We start from the raw sequence: 16,840 nt of genomic DNA, 5'->3' as shown, positions 1-16,840 counted from the left end.
GGGTAGTAACCATGTTTTCTGTCAGGCAGAAGTAAAAATATGATTTTTTAAGGATTTGTAGCGGCCTTGCTCAGCACAGAGATTGGAGAGGGGTGGGAAAACTGAAAGTGGAGATCTTCATATTTCCCACAGTTTTGGACATAAAGGAGAAGCAATTCTCTTCTCATCTAATCAGCAAAGATAAGGTTAACTTATTCCTGTATCGCTAAGTCATTTGTTTAGCCCTGTAAATTCGCTGATGAGCCGTTTTAATAAAGCTTCTCAGCAGGTCCTTCTACCAGAGTATGAAAGTAATCCAGGTATTCGAAGGCGTGAAATGGAATGACTCCATCTTTCAGTGGTTCAGATGGATGTTAAGGTCATGGCCACGGTTAGCTGGCCCAGGATTGTGTCCTCCATCCTATATACATTCAGGCTATGTGACAGAGCTCGGCTGAAATCCAGGAGTCCATGGACTCCAGAGCTAGCTTTCTATTAAGGAAAAGCTTACAAGAAACTGGACCAGGATAAAGCAAAGATCAAGGGACAGAAAGAAAGCTTGAATTACATGATTGCAATAGTCTGCAAAATCAGCTTCTCTTTGGAGCTGAAAATGCCTCAAGTTTCTTCCTGAGAGGCGTGAGCAATTGCATGAATAGTATATTCTCTGACAATTTCCAACATGGTTCCATTTAAGGTTATGTGACAAGTCAGTATGATAAGGTGGTGTGTGTTTGGGTATTTTATGCCTGTGTGTAACACTGTCACTTGGCTTTGCAAAACCAAAAATTCCCTGCATGTCCATGGGAGAGGATAATTCAGCATGTGGCAGGTCAAGTAAAATGCCATCCCTTATTTTCTATCCTTGCTTCATTCTTTCTCCCACACTTTAATTCACTAAGTTGTAAGTGTCTGAAATCATTCTCGGTGAATAACGCTGGACCACTCGGAAAGTTTGCGGCTGAGAGCTGGACCATCGTCATCACCAAGCACTTTGTCACTGAGACAGAGTAACCCATGGTTACTGAGCTCAGATCAGTTAAGGGGCAGAGAGCCTCCCCTCCTCACTGCTCTATAAAAGAGACCCAGCAAAGGGACCCTACCAGCTCCTAGCTCTCAGCCTGCGGGAGCGCGTGGGAAGCAAAGCCCAGACCTGCGGAGCAGAAAGCTCCAGCTGCAGAGGCAAGGCCGGCATGGCTCCCACTTTTAAACTTCAGTGTCACTTCATTCTGATCTGCCTGCTGGCTCTAAGAGGGGAGAGCCGGTACCTGGAGGTGAGCGATTTCCCAGTTGACCCATCACACCTTCCTGTGGTGAGTGTCCAGCCTTGGGGGTGGGCAGGCTGCCTCTGCTCTCAGACATGTTGTGGTTAGCTCTTTCTTCCGCATTTACTGTGCCCCCTCTCTCCTCTGGTTTCCCCTGGGTCTTCCTTCCTGCCTCTTCCTCCTTCCCTCTGGTCCCTGGGCATACCCTGGTCTGATGGGAAAGGTCTAAACCTTCCCGTCTTCTCCGGACCCGGGAGACATTGACCCGGTCACTTATTCTCTTTGCCGCGGGGCAGGGAGGGTGCCTTGCTTCTGGTCCCCTTTCCCCCTCCTTGAACTTTTGCGGACTGACTTATTTTCCTGGCCAGCTGCGGGAAGCTGTGGACCACGACCCTTTCCTACTCTTAAGCGCCAACCTGAAGCGGGAGCTGCCGGGGGAGCAGCTGTACCGTCGCGCTATGCGTGAGTCGGGGCTGCCTGGCTGGCGTCCGTCCGCGGGCAGCGGGGAGGTGGGGATTGTTGAGGACCGCGGGGGGCGCAATTCCCATCGCTAAGGGTCAGTCCGAGGAGGCGCACTGGGGCGAGATGGGGTGACACACCCGGAGCACGGGAGCGGGGCGCAGCCGAGGCTGGGAGTCAGGGCGCGAGCGGAGAGGGGCTGCCCCGGGTGCCGCCGCAGTGGCTGCAACCCGGGACCTCCAACCCCGCTGCCCTCCCACCCTCCCAGGGTGCCTGGACATGCTGAGCCTCCAGGGCCAGTTCACCTTCACCGCCGATCGGCCGCAGCTGCACTGCGCCGCCTTCTTCATCGCAGAGCCCGAGGAGTTTATCACCATCCACTACGAACTGGTCTCCATCGACTGTGAGAGCGGGGACTTCCTGAAGGTGAGGCGCCCCCGCCAGGCGCAGCCCCAGCCGCGGGGCAAGGGAGGGGTCATGGCCGGGACGCTGCGCCCTAGCGTGGAGAGCCGGGGACGCTCGTAATTAGATGCTGCGCTGGTGCAGGAGTGGGAGAGGCGCAGTCCGGGACCCCCGCGCAGCGCGAACCTTCGCCCCACTCCCAGAAGGGCGAGTGCCTTGGTCTTGCAGTCGTTTAAATTCATCCCTGTGCGCTCTCGGTCCCCGGCGCTTCCAAAGACTAGAACTCGTGGCGCGAACCACTGTGTTGCAATCTGGAGCAGATGAAAAGGGGTACAAAGCAACTAGTACGAGCCCTCGGGTCCGCCGAACCCAAGGTCCTGATTAGAAGGCGACCTCACATGTCTGAGATCTGAGCCCGCCTCGCTCCTCCCGGTCCCTTTCTCTGTGGAGCTGTTTCAGGCTCCCAGACGCTGTCTTCAATGCCTGGGTGACCTGATTTTGGAGCAGAAGGGCACTGGCTGCAGGGAAGGTTGCTGAGCAGGAATCTAGTCTGAGGCAGGTGGGAGGCGTGGATAAGTCCCCCAGCCTCACAACATCCCCACTCCCAGTTCTCCATGAGTCTAACGGGTCAGCTTGGGATGGCTGCTGTACTTCTCCAGTTCAGTTAAAATGAATATGATTAAAATCCCAAAGTGGAATTATTTTGGAACCTGTCAGTCGCAATAGAAGAGGAGTGATCTGGTGAAATGATTTGTAGCTGGTAATTTTACTAACGTGAACTAGGTTGGACTCATTAAATTGGAGACCTGTGGTGATTTTAAGAGTAAAGTCAATAATAGACTCTGACCTTTTGTCCAGCCAACTACAAACTTCAACAAGTGAAGGAAAAAATTCCGAACTTGCATACCAGCCATTATCGTCTAAGTGTTAAAGTAGCTCTTGATATTTTAATATGTGATAAGAGTAAAAAAATGAGGAAAATGGGTGTGTATAACCATCCACAGGGAGGTAAAGTTGCTGCTCCAGTTTTTCCTCTTGCTATTTTTTTTTTTTTTTTTCTTTTTGCGGTATGCGGGCCTCTCACTGCCGTGGCCCCTCCCGTTGCGGAGCACAGGCTCCGGACGCGCAGGCCCAGCGGCCATGGCTCACGGGCCCAGCCGCCCCGCGGCATATGGGATCCTCCCAGACCGGGGCACGAACCCGCATCCCCTGCATCGGCAGGCGGACTCCCAACCACTGCGCCACCAGGGAGGCCCTCCTCTTGCTATTTTTGAGAAATTTTGTTCATATTTTAATGAGGAAAGAGAAAAACTGAAACCCAAATTATGTTCCTGTGGAATTCTTCTGAAAGTAGGATGTGTGGAAAATATGACCAACACAAAAATGTATATCGTCTGTAGTTTCATTTACCAAGGTGGCTGAAATGATAAAGTATAAGAAAGTTTATTTACTTTGGAAATGTTAGAGTTTATAAAGGGGAAAAAAGCAATAATTAAATAATAATGCGACTTGCAAACAACCCTCACAGTCAAAATATATACAAATAGAAAGCACGTGTGCAGGGGGGTGTAGGCTGTCTATTCCTCACTTATGACCGAAGACCCATGGCTGGATAACCTTTTCCCCCTTTTCAACACACCTATGACTTCAGGAGTTGATGAAAGTGATCATCTTTGTCTGTATTTTTTGTTGGAAGGTATTTGATGGTTGGATTCTCAAGGGGGAGAAGTTCCCCAGTTCCCAGGATCACCCTCTCCCCATGAGTGAGCGGTACATAGATTTCTGTGAGAGTGGTCTTAGCAGAAGGAGCATCAGATCCTCCCAGAACGTGGCCATGATCTTCTTCCGGGTCCATGAACCAGGAAATGGGTTCACATTAACCATAAAGACAGATCCTAACCTCTTTCGTAAGTGGACTTCATGTCTTCTTAGTTGGAAGGCAGGACTTGGGGGGAGAGAGTGTCAGTTCTGCTTTTCAAGGGTAGCATCATTGCACAGACTTAGACGTTTGAAGTGAGGAAGGATTTGAATGGAAATTCTTTTGTAATTAGAAATGACCTAAAGGATATTTCCAATTCATTATTATGAAAATCAAATCAGTTTTTTTTTTTTTTTTTTTTTTTTTTGCGGTACGCGGGCTTCTCACTGTTGTGGCCTCTCCCGTTGCGGAGCACAGGCTCCGGACGCGCAGGCTCAGCGGCCATGGCTCACACGCCCAGCCGCTCCGCGGCATGTGGGATCTTCCCAGACCGGGGCATGAACCCGTGTCCCCTGCATCGGCAGGCGGACTCTCAACCACTGCGCCACCAGGGAAGCCCCAAATCAGTTTTTAATTTATTTACCAGGCTAGGTAAGATACTAATTTATGGTGGCTAGAATTCTATTTTTTCTCCAGTCTTATTCTGATCTCCTGAGCTACTGCAATGTATTCAGTGACAAACTTTAATCTCTCCAAGTCATTCCATTGATCTGGATAAGCTTGAGGGATCAGATATGAAGTTGCAGTCTTACAGATATTTAGGTGAAGGCTGAAAGACTACATATCTGGGATGTGTAGACAGATTTCATGCCCTGAGCAGAGGGTTGGACCAGAGGACCTCAACATTGCCTTCTGAGTCTGAACCCATTGCTCTAATTTAGTTCATTTCTGTGGATACACAAATAGATGCTATAAAGCTGAATAGCCCAGGCCTAAAACACATTATCTTAATCAGAATGAGTTCATTCATCTGTTTATTATTTCTTCCCCATTAAGAGGAAAATGTTTATAAAAAATCAGGAAAACATTCATTTTTGGTTGCATACAATAGTATTACTAACACTTCATGTGGTTGAAGAATGGGGTCTACCTAATCTGCCAAAAAATAATGTACTGACTGATCTCCCAAATTTTGTTTTTAAAAAACAAAAAAATTTTTTTGAAAGAAGCCCCCCAAAAAGGCTGTTTCTGAGGACTGGAGCAGAATAACACTAGAGGACAACAGGAACTGTTTCTCCTATATCCTGTTTGGTTAGAAATCAGAAACCTTCTAGAATCATCAAGGAATTTCAGTTCTTTTTGAAATTAAGTGTAATTAAAAATATAAAATGGAAGCAAAAGGTAGTTCTGACATAGTCTGATCAATCAGAAACTTTTGTCCCATAACTGGCCAAAAAAAGTACAAACTCTGATGCTTCTAGTTTCATAGCTAGAAGAATGAATTTATTGTAAGTCTAGTCTTGAGATACAAAACAAAATTTCAGAAAGTCTTGGGAGTAGATAAACATTTAAAATTTACCTATTAGTCAACTTATCACTTAACACCCAGGAAATATTTATCAGACATAAGCCTGCTTTGTATTTTTCTCAGCCTATTTTGTAACTAGTTTAATGTTTCCTCACTTTATTATCTCAAAAGTAACATATAGCTCCAAGTTCAGTTAATAAAGGTTTCAGACAGACAGGGTTTGAGTTCTGGCCTTACCTTTAAGCCTTGATTCTTCCAGACTCCCAGCTTGAACTTGGACCCTAGTTAATGAAGTATTCCTAGAGCTTCTACCAGCTAGTATTGTTTGGTTGGTTATTAATTTATGTCTTGTGAGTGTTATAAACAATGTGACCCCCTGAGATTACGATTAGAAGTCCCCTTGCAGTCAGGGCCTCCTGACAATGTCCATATGTCACTGGTGCTTTTTATTCCCCAACTGCTTCCTTTCTCCAAATCACCTTTGTGATAAGTACTCTCTTCAGGGCCACAAGCCCCTAGACCATGAATAGGAGCTTAGAATAAGGATAAGATAAATTTCTATAAAAGCCCAGCATACCAAGCAGTGAAAATGTGATTTTGTTTTTCTACAAAGCCTGCAATGTCATCTCCCAGACCCCAAATGGAAGGTTTACTCTGGTCGTGCCACATAAGCATCGCAACTGCAGCTTCTCCATAATTTATCCTGTGGTGATCAAAATATCTGACCTCACCCTGGGACACTTAAATGGTCTGCAATTAAAGGTGAGTTGCTTATTTGCTTCCCAGTCACTTCCTAAGACCTCAGCTTTATCAGAGCAAAAGTAACTATACAGGGCAAATGTGGATGAACTGGTGTAGTATGTCCTTCTGTTTGGCAGTTAGATCTCACATGAGCCTGCCCTCGCTGCTTTAATAAACTCCTCTTCTATTTCCGTTATGCTGCAAGTTGCATACTCAGGTGCCTCTTCTGACTACTTGAATACTTTTCTTGTGATGTTAGAAATGTTTTCAGTTGGCAAAGTTGTGACATATAATTACAATTGAACTCTCTTGTACTTGCCTCTTTTACAAAAATTCTCTCCTAGCAGAACCTAGTGTGAGTCATCTACACAGCTGTTTTTCTGATTATTGGAATTTTCTTTTGACATGAAGGAAGTATCTCATTGACAGACTGTGTTATGAAGGAATGCTAAGCGTAGCATAAAATACAAAACTGGATTTTTATATTGCAAAATACAGTAAAGTTTTGAAGCATTTTTTTTGTATTACATTTAATTCCATACATTTTGCAACAAAACATTAGTTGAGACTCCCCATCAAATTTTTCCCCCATGAACTTCTGTATGGATTTTACAATTAATGCTGAGCTTGACCACATTTATTTGCACTGGTAGCTTGTTTCCTTTGAGTCATCCTCATTTCCTTTTATGTTCTCATATGCCTAGGTTAAGACAGCTCATGCATTTGCTGGCATCAAAGATAGTCATAGTTCCTCATCGGAAAGATTGCAGTGAAACCCAAATAAATAGGACTAGGGCTGAGAAAAGCAGTCAATCCAATTTCTTTTAAGCCCTAAATTCGTAGGCCAGTGCCTATTTTTTAAAGTTGAACCTTAGTGGAAGAATAATCCTTTGATAAAGGCCAGGATAAGTGGATGTCTTTGGTTTAGCCTTATAGGCTTGAGATTTTTTTTTTTTTTTTTGCAGTACGCGGGCCTCTCACTGTTGTGGCCTCTCCCGTTGCAGAGCACAGGCTCCAGACGAACAGGCTCAGCGGCCATGGCTCACGGGCCCAGCCGCTCCACGGCATGTGGGATCTTCCCGGACCGGGGCACGAACCCGTGTCCCCTGCATTGGCAGGCGGACTCCCAACCACTGCACCACCAGGGAAGCCCTAGGCTTAAGATTTTTTTGTATGTCATTCTTGATGTTTAATATAGAAGATGGCAAGTGTGGTAGATTGAGAGATCTGCACTTTAGTTATTTTTGGCTATGAGGAGTAATCTTGGTGCTTACCGCTTAAAAAATGTGAAGTCTGCAGTGTTCTAGGTATCTATTGCTTTACAAAATATGTTTTGAGTGCTTACCATGTGCAAGGCATTCTTCTAGATGCAGGAAATTAGCAACGAACAAAACAGGTCCTCCACCTATGAACCAGGGAGTGAGTACTCACCAGACACCGAATCTTGGACTCTGCAATCTCCAGGACTGTGAGAAATAAACTTTTCTTGTTTATAAGCCAAAAAAAAAAAGGGTCCTACTCGCATGGAACCTGTATTCTAGTGGGATGAGACAGGTGAAAGTATAATGTATTTCAAATAGTGGTGAGTGCCCTACAGCAAATGAAGCAGAGTGGTGGCTGGGGACAAGGGGGTAGAGTGAGGGGCAGAGAGCTACTTGAGGTGAGATGGTCAAGAAAGAAATCTTTTGAGAAGGAGACATTTAAAGTGAGATTTCAGTGATAGGTAAGAAGGAGCCAGCAGCCACAGGAAGAGCTGGGGACAGAGCAACAGTAGTGCAGAGGCTCAGAGGCAGGAATGGGCTTGCTGAGTTCTAGAAATGGAAAGAAGCAAAAGTAGAGGGGGAGCGGTATCATACAGCATCAGGCAGACAGGCAGGGCCAAGGGGGTGGAGAGCCCAGTGGGTCATATTAAAGAGTCTGAGTTTATTCTCAGTGGGAAACCACGGAAGGGGTTCAGGCAGCAAAGTGACATATTCCATTTGATTATGCTCAGGTGGGGTGAGAGTGATTGGGAATTGCTGGCCTCATGACCAAAGTAATTGACAAAGTCCACGATGGGAAGGAGATGATTACCTAAAGGTCATTCTGGCTTCCACGAATGATGATGAATGGGCTGTAGGGGCCAGAGTGGTGCAGCAGTGCACCTAAAAGGCCATTGTCATAGTCTAGGCAACAGATGAGAGTGACTTGGTCCAGGGAGATAGAACCTCAACAAAGAAATCTCGGGGGTCACTGTTGAGGAGCTGAACCCCAGAGGTCCCTACACAACTCAGCTTCTGCCGTTGTTTATAAGAACAGCTGAGAGGTTTGGAAAGAGGAGAGAAAAGTCACTGAATGCCAAAAAGTACGTGCTCCCAACCTCCTTGTTTCTTGGTTTTGTTCCCTTCATTTTAGCTTCCATTTCTTCCCAACTTCTTATTTCCCATTTCTCTCTCCTGAGCCTGCCTTTTCCCCTTCACCTCCTCCTGTGAAATTTGGAACCTATAGAACCAGGTGGAATGTTTAGTCTTAAGACATGTTCCCCCTGGACACCCTCTACTCAAGGGAAAGGCAATCACATTTTTTTCCCTTTACCTCTAAATGGCTTATTCAACTCTTCATACGAGAAAATGAGCCCTGTACACAGTGGGGCTAACTAACCCTCTATTTCATCACTGATGAAATTACGTGTAAAATACCTAAGCATAGAACCCAGCACAGAGTAGGTGCTTTAAATATATATACCCACACCTGCTTCCTTTCATTAGTCAAAGAGTTGCTGTTGTATTATTTTCTATTGGTTGTTTAGTTCCAGTTGCACTTCAATATCTTCCAAATGTTGGACTGTGTGTGCTTATGTGTGTGTGTTTTACATTCTCTGTTTTATATTTTGGTCCCTATGTAGCATGGTCTATCTGTTTAGCTTCTAAGCACCTTGCCACATTCCGCTAGACCTCTTGACGGCTATGTCTCAATGAAGAAGAGGATCACAGGCAAAACTGGCTGTATAATTTATGGGGGGACAGTACAAAATGAAAATACAGGGGCCTTATTTTAAAATTATTAGGAATTTCAAAATGGTAACAGCAGAGCATTAAGCCAAGCACTAGGCCTTGTAAGTGTGAGCCCTGTGGGCATGGGTGGCATGATCACAAGGCCAGCCCTGATCACGGGAAGTGGGCGGCCCAAACTGTGACATTTGGGGCTGAGAGGGGGTCTGCTTTGTTTGCGTGGGAAAGTGAAGCACAGGAATTGCTGTGGATGACACAGTGTGGAAAAGATGAAGGGAAACAGAAAAAGGGGGTTACAGTGCATCACACAAAGTCTTAAGACTACATACTTATTTTGAGTAGCTTGAAATAAGTTTATTTTAGTTGGAAGGAGAAAGTTGATGGTAACTCTAGCTAATTTGAGCCCCAAATGAGGGGTCTCTTCTTTTTTTAATATTCTTATAACTAGTCTAAATCCTTATCAATAGAAAGGATAAGAATTGTCTCAATAGCAGAAATAGTCTTTTATAAAAGAAGAGGAGGGCTTCCCTGGTGGCGCAGTGGTTGAGAGTCCGCCTGCTGATGCGGGGGACACGGGTTCGTGCCCTGGTCCGGGAGGATCCCACGTGCCGCGGAGCGACAGGGCCCTTGGGCCATGGCCGCTGAGCCTGCGCGTCCGGAGCCTGTGCTCCGCAGCGGGAGAGGCCACAACAGTGAGAGGCCCGTGTACCGCAAAAAAAGAAAAAAAGGAAAAAAAGAGGAAAATAGGTAAGTTGAAGAAAAAATTGATGTGGAAGCCCTATTTATAAAAAGTCTGACTGCATGCATTAAGAAACTCAAATAATTCAATGTGTATGTCCAAATGATTTAAAAAGCAAAGCATTTCCAGATTCAATTTTCATATATTGTATATGGAGTTTACAGATTCCAATTTCATCATTCTAGTCCTTGAGCTTATAAAAAAATATTTTTTTAAATGCACCTACTTTTTTTTTTTTTTTTTTTTTTTTTTGTGGTACGCGGGCCTCTCACTGTTGTGCCTTCTCCCGTTGCGGAGCACAGGCTCCGGACGCGCAAGCTCAGCAGCCATGGCTCTCCGCGGCACCTGGGATCCTCCTAGACCGGGGCACGAACCCATGTCCCCCTGCATCGGCAGGCGGACTCCCAACCACTGCGCCACCAGGGAAAACCGCACATACATTTTAAAAAAATGATTAGTCAACCGATTTAGAAAAGCAGTTCCTATGATTTTTTTTTTTCTTTAAAAATCTTACTTCCGGGCTTCCCTGGTGGCGCAGTTGTTGAGAGTCCGCCTGCTGATGCAGGGAACACGGACGGGTTCGTGCTCCGGTCCGGGAGGATCCCACATGCCGCGGAGCGGCTGGGCCCGTGAGCCATGGCCGCTGAGCCTGCGCGTCCGGAGCCTGTGCTCCACAACAGGAGAGGCCACAACAGTGAGAGGCCCGCGTACCGGGAAAAAAAAAGTTTTACTTCCCAGAGTTCTGGATGTTAAATTAAATGGCACTGCAGGATGTCTACAGCTGACTGAATTCACCAACTTGCCATTGGTCCAATGGTTTGACTTCCATAATTGGTTTAAATACATCTTCCTCTGCTGCTTTATTCTCTTAGAAGTCCTCAGCAGGTTGTGTGGGAATAGGAGATTTTGTGGAGCTGCTGGGAGGAACTGGACTGGACCCTTCCAAGATGATGCCTTTAGCTGATCTCTGCTATCCTTTTCACGGCCCTGGTAAGATATTTCTTTGATTATTATTTATGTGCCTATTAAGATTGTTTCCTTAAATAAAATGCCTCAAATTTTTTATACATAGGAGGGCAAGTTCCACCAAAAAAACTTCGATTTTGCACATTGAGCAAGTGTCAGGATTTTGCATTTGAGCCTAGACACAGTATCAAGAATGCATGACCACAATATCTGACACTGGGAGAAAAACTGATGAAGTAACAAGGTTGCGTGTTTAAGGTTTGCCCTAGATACGACTATGAAAAAGACAAAGCTTTTTGGTTCTGTGCTCTGTCCACCTTCTTGAAGGTCCCTGCTTTCCTCCTCTCGAGACTAAAGATTTTACTGACTGAAAACCGTAGTTCAAATAGTGGATGTATCGTCAATTAGTAATAGTATAAAAATGAAGTAATATCTAAATAACTTTACCATACATATGTATATGTGTGTGTATTACTCATAGTAAATATTGATACATTAGAAGGTGATGCGCTTTATTAGAAATCCTCAGAACTGCTGAATTTCCCCAACTTCTAGCAGCAAAACCAGCCTCTGAAAGACCACTGCAAAACAGAGGTAAATTCTGAGATCTAAAATTGGTCACGGGTAATAAAAGATCTGGTTCTCGCCAAACAGAATCAGGTCTTTGTTATAGATCAGTGAAGCTTTTCCATTTGATTATGCTCAGGTGGGGTGAGAAGGGTGGGAATTGCTGACTAGTGACCAAATTAATTAACGAAATCCAAGTGGGGAGGGAGAGGGTTACATAAAACATTTCTGTAAAGGTCACTCCTGTATCTGTACCTCTGATGCAGGAACCAGTGATTATCTTTTAAGAGACAGAAGTCAAACAGAAGAACAGTCTTTCATCCCTTACCATAGCCCCCTTCCTCTTTTGTAAGCACACATCACTAACCAACTAAATAATGAAGCTGCAAATCAGACAGCCTTTTGATCAGCTGTTACCAGTTTTAATTAAAGCCAGGTCTGCCAACCAGTATTTTCTCTCTCTGAGCTAATGCTGGGAACTTAATAAACAAAATCTCTCTGAAATAGAATTAATGTACACAGGTAAAGGGAAAAGATTTCTAAAAACCCACTTTGCTAAAAGCTTGGGGGTTAGTTTATGCTAATTTACACTTGAGCCCTGGTTTAAACCAGTGCATCATGGCTTCTCTCCCTTTGTGTGTGCTCTCAGAGGCACTGGATCCTTCCAGGCTGATGGAGAGCACCTGTGAGGAGCTGCCTTTGAGCTGGGTAAAAAGATTAGATTAAGAACTGAAGCACACTCATGCCTTAGAATTTAGATAATTGAAGCCATAGTAATTTTGGTACATGAATTATATGACTTGATTTCAAAGGGTGTGACTAAGGCCAGAAAACCACTTTTGACTGTATTATCTAGATAATTGAAACCAGTCTTAAGATAATGTGAAGGCTTGAATTATCTGACTCACTGGTTCATTTTAGACTTCACTTTTTTCTTTAATTCACTATGTTTTCATGAGCCCCTCTTAAGTCGTTCAGACAATGAAGATCTCTTAGGTATCCTGCCCTTTACAATGGATTGTATTAGGAATTATGTCAAATAATAAATGATATGCGCATTAACTAAAGGAAATAAGGCACATTATATAGATTAAAGTTCAGAGTAAGATCAGAAAAGAATGGCCTTGCAAACAATTTAAAGAAAATTGGGGACTTCCCTGGTGGCGCAGTGGTTAAGAATCCGCCTGCCAATGCAGGGGACACGGGTTCGAGCCCTGATCCCGGAAGATCCCACATGCCGCGGAGCAACTAAGCCTGTACACCAAAACTACTGAGCCTGCGCTCTAGAGCCAGGGAGCCACAACTACTGAAGCCTGCATGCCTGGAGCTGTGCTCCACAACAAGAGAAGCCACCGCAGTGAGAAGCCTGTGCACTGCAAGGAAGACCCAACACAGCCAAAAATAAATAAAAAACAAATGAATTTATTTTAAAAAATTAAAAAAATTAACTTTGGACTTCCTCATAGAAGCTTAGCCTAGACTCCCTGGTGCTTATATTAAAATAATTATAGGGTTTATATTTATTATGTCTCCAAATTGACTTTTACCTAAATAACTCTATCTGGCTGTTTTACTTCATTTAAACCCAGGTGCATGTTTGTGAAGTACCTGTTATACAAGGTTAATAACATTTCTCAGAATTTAGGCCTTATAGAGACAACGTGGGGAAAAAAAGATTGAGAAAATTAAAACAGCAGAAAAGATTATTGTAGGGCAGATAAATCTTGCCTCAGGAACCAGATTGAGGCTGAAGAAATAAAATAAAAGTAAGTTTTAAAAAAAATGCTGAGTTTCACAAAACAGAAACAGGTACAGAGAACAAACAGATGGTTGCCAGAAGGGAGGGGAGTGGGGAATGAAAAGAAAAAAAAAAAAAAAAGGTAACTATGTGAGGTAATGAATGTTGATTAGCTTGATTATGGTGATCATTTCACAATGTATATTTATATAAAACCATCATGTTGTACAACTTAAATATATACAATTTCTGTCAACTATACCTCAATAAAGCTGAAAAAAATTTTTTGAAGAATGCCTTAAACACACACACACAGTTTCAGTATATAACTGCTCAGGCACATCTGTATTAGAAGATACATAAATGTTGCCAGATGCTTATAAAAATAATGAATAAGATTGGATTTAAGAGAAATAAGGATATCAAAAGCCATTCCATATAAGAAGTACAGAAAAAAATTAGAGATAAAAAGTACAGGTGAACAATAGAACAAAAATGAGTATACTTAGTGTATGTCTAAACCATGCAAATGATATTTTTGTTTATATGTAAAACAGAATTATTACTGAGGCTCAGAAAATAATAAATAGGTGATATTTTTGGTCTTCATAAATGTCCCGCAATACACTCCATCCTTCAGCCCTGACCACTAAATGCCACTTGCACCCCCAGATATAACCAAAAACTGCCTCTGCAAATTTCCAACCTGTCCCTAGAGGGCAGCACTGCCTCCACTGAGGACACAACTAGAGCAAAGGTGCAGCAGGTCGGATGCTTGCCTTCATCTGCCTTCACCACCAAAGCTTTGCAGGTAGGAGAACGTAAAAAGCACAAGAAGAGGGCTTCCCTGGTAGCGCAGTGGTTGAGAGTCCGCCTGCCAATACAGGGGACGCGGGTTCGTGCCCCAGTCCAGGAAGATCCCACATGCCGCGGAGCGGCTAGGCCCGTGAGCCATGGCCGTGGAGCCTGCGCTCCGTAACGGGAGAGTCCACAACAGTGAGAGGCACGTGTAGCGCCAAAAAAAAAAAAAAAAAGCACAAGGAGGTATCTTCTTACGCAGCCAGTTTTGTCTGACTAACAGTGTTCTTGCACATGAGGAGAAAGGCTGAAATTAATTTCACTATTCTACAATTAATTATACAGTTGACCCTTGAACAACAGTGGTTTGAACTGCGGGGGCCCACTTATAGGCGGATTCTTTTCAATAGTAGATACTACAGTACTACACGATCCTAGGTTGGTCGAACCCGAGAATGTGGAACCGTGGATCTGGAGGGCAGACTATAAATTATATGCAGATTTTCGCCTGTGGGGAGGGTCCTCACCCCTAACGCCCCACGCACCCCCCACGTCGTTCAAGGTCAGCTGTACATTAAAAGAATGAGAACAAACACGTTTCAGCTGATGGCAGATGCTTGGTTTGAGGACGTGAGAGGAAGCTACATCCCCTTGCTTTCTTCGTGTTTAAATGATCTCGTGGACAGAAATGGTTTGACTGTGTCGTTTCTAACCTGCTGGGAAACTTTTACTTTTTCCATGAATTATAGCCCAGATGAAAATTGGCTGTGACAACACGGTGGTACGCATGGTCTCCAGTGGAAAACATGTAAATCGTGTGACTTTTGAATACCGCCAGCTGGAACCATACGAACTGGAAAACCCGAATGGAAACAGTATCCAGGAATTCTGTTTGTCTACTCTTTGAATAACCAAGCAATGATTTCCATGCTGCTACCTAAGGGAGTTTTTAATGGCTGTTATATATGATTTTGATGAGCAGCTAGTTAACAACCTTTCATACCAGTCAGTATTCCCAACCTTGAGCACATATCACACACACTAATTTTTGTACCTTGCTTCTTTTTCATTTGTAAGATATAAATGACCACATAGCAGAAAATAAGCCCCCCCACAACCCCAGTAGAAAACCAGTTTCCAGTAATTCTTTGATATGCTACCAACCTGAACTGGTAAGACAAGTGCAAAGAAATGTGCAATAAAAACTTGTATCTCAAGGGAAAATACTACAAAGAAATAAAAATATTAGTGTTCGTATCAGTTTTATGACAGAAAACGCATGTCTGTGTGTACCAAAGTAGTTGCATCTATTTATTTTCTGCTTATTATTCTGTTTATAGTAGAGAATAGTTGTAGCTAGTATTATTTATTGATTTGTAACAACTTGTTTTTAACAAACATTTGTAGCATGTAAAACACTTTGCATCCATAAATCCAAACATGAATAAACATATTCAGAATGTTGGCACCTCAACATCCTGCTTTGTTTTCCTGAGTAGTTCCTTCCGTTATTACCATCAGAAAATAATGTTCTCAGGTGGTACAGCACCAAATGCTGAACTAAATCATTTTAGACTTCTTAGACCTCCAAGAACCCTGGGTCGTTAAGTAGGATTATTTAGGGCAGAAGGTAAAATTGCAGTGTTTGAACAAACAACACTAACCAATTGGGTGATAGGGAAGCAGGATGTGGGGATCCCTCTTCCACTGCCCTCCAAGAAAACTGAGAATACATGTCTTTGTCACAGTAAAGAGTGTACTTTTCAACAAGGACAACAAAGGCCTTAAACTCTCATAGACACAATTTGCAGAAACCTGAGTACTTTTTTGGTACTAAAGGCAGTTTACTGTTGACTGAGCTTTGTCCACATTTGGCTTGAGACCAAGCACGTGGTCTGTAAAAGACACCTTGGGGTCAAAAATGAGGTCCTGAGGAACAAAGGAAATACTCCTAAGTGAATAGTCCTCTTTACTTTGAATTAATGGATGGAAGCTGCAAACTGTTCCATAATTAATGGCTTGATTCTGATTCCCCAAACGTATTTAATATAATTTTATAATGGAATGTACTGGAATCCCATACACTGGGCTTGTTAACAAAATCTGAAAACCAAGCAGAAAGAAAAATAGTTGACTGAAAGTGCTAAAAATACCCAGGATTGAGCACAAATTTTGTTTCAGTAGGTATTTTGGAATGAGTGGATACTTCAGCAAATGAATGAATAAATGCCTGAATGCCTAGATGGATAAATGGCTGGGATAAAGGCTGGGATGAATGAATAAATGTCTGAACACACGGCTGTATAATTCCTGACTAGTTACATAAGATGCTGGATTTCTTCTTTTATAGAAAATAAATTATGTGTAGTTGAACCCTTTTATCTTTTTCATAGTCTCTTAGCAACCAAAGAATTAATGCAGTCACATATCACAATCTGAAGTTTCTGGTTCTTAACCCTTATGATCCCCTTATGCTGAGTAGAGAAAATAAGTGGTCTGAGGTCAGGAGGCAAGTGTTTTTACCATGGAAGTTAGGACAACTTGCTTTTGTTCCTAAGGGACATTTTGCAAGCTACTTAGCCTCTCTGCACTAAAATGGGTGGGACTCTGGTCCCTAAGGTTTCTTCTTCTTCTGCAGTCATTTATTTGTAATATACGAGACTTCAGAGCTTGTTATTGCATATTAGTGTACATTCTTTGAGAGGAAGTGAACTGTCTGTGACTTATTCTTTGGAGATCCATGACTTAGTCTTCATTCCAAAAGGATAGGACAGCTTTCTGGAAACAAAATGGTAGATGAGATCTCTGGAGGGAAGTGCAAGAAAGTGTCTTTGCTGACACCTCCCTTAAGCAAGCAAAATGTGATATGAAATTTTGGCCAAATTTGACTTTCTAAAAAAGTCAGTATGCATAGTAACTAAGGTGATGGATTCTGTAGCCAGACCTCTTTGAATCCCAGCTCTGCCACT

At 43.4% G+C, this 16,840-nt stretch overlaps 1 protein-coding gene across 2 annotated transcripts; it reads left to right on the top strand.

Annotated features, from left to right (window-relative positions):
• The first annotated feature begins 979 nt into the window (after positions 1-979).
• Positions 980-15,345, top strand: CRHBP (corticotropin releasing hormone binding protein). 2 transcript variants are annotated; one of them, XM_082622067.1, is made up of 7 exons: positions 980-1,253; positions 1,613-1,706; positions 1,972-2,129; positions 3,802-4,012; positions 5,946-6,094; positions 10,675-10,792; positions 14,621-15,345. In XM_082622067.1, the coding sequence occupies exons 1-7, from the start codon at positions 1,173-1,175 to the stop codon at positions 14,776-14,778; spliced, it is 969 nt and encodes a 322-aa protein (XP_082478193.1). In that variant the 5' UTR covers positions 980-1,172; the 3' UTR covers positions 14,779-15,345. The 2 variants fall into 2 exon arrangements, with proteins under 2 accessions (XP_082478193.1, XP_082478192.1); XM_082622066.1 differs by having other exon boundaries at positions 980-1,292.
• The last annotated feature ends 1,495 nt before the right edge of the window (positions 15,346-16,840 follow it).

This window comes from Mesoplodon mirus (genome assembly GCF_964341445.2).
Source record: "Mesoplodon mirus genome assembly, chromosome: 5".
Classification (NCBI taxonomy): domain Eukaryota; kingdom Metazoa; phylum Chordata; class Mammalia; order Artiodactyla; family Ziphiidae; genus Mesoplodon; species Mesoplodon mirus.
The sequence above is the reverse complement of the archived record's forward strand: the minus strand, read 5'-3'. Positions and strand labels throughout refer to the sequence as shown.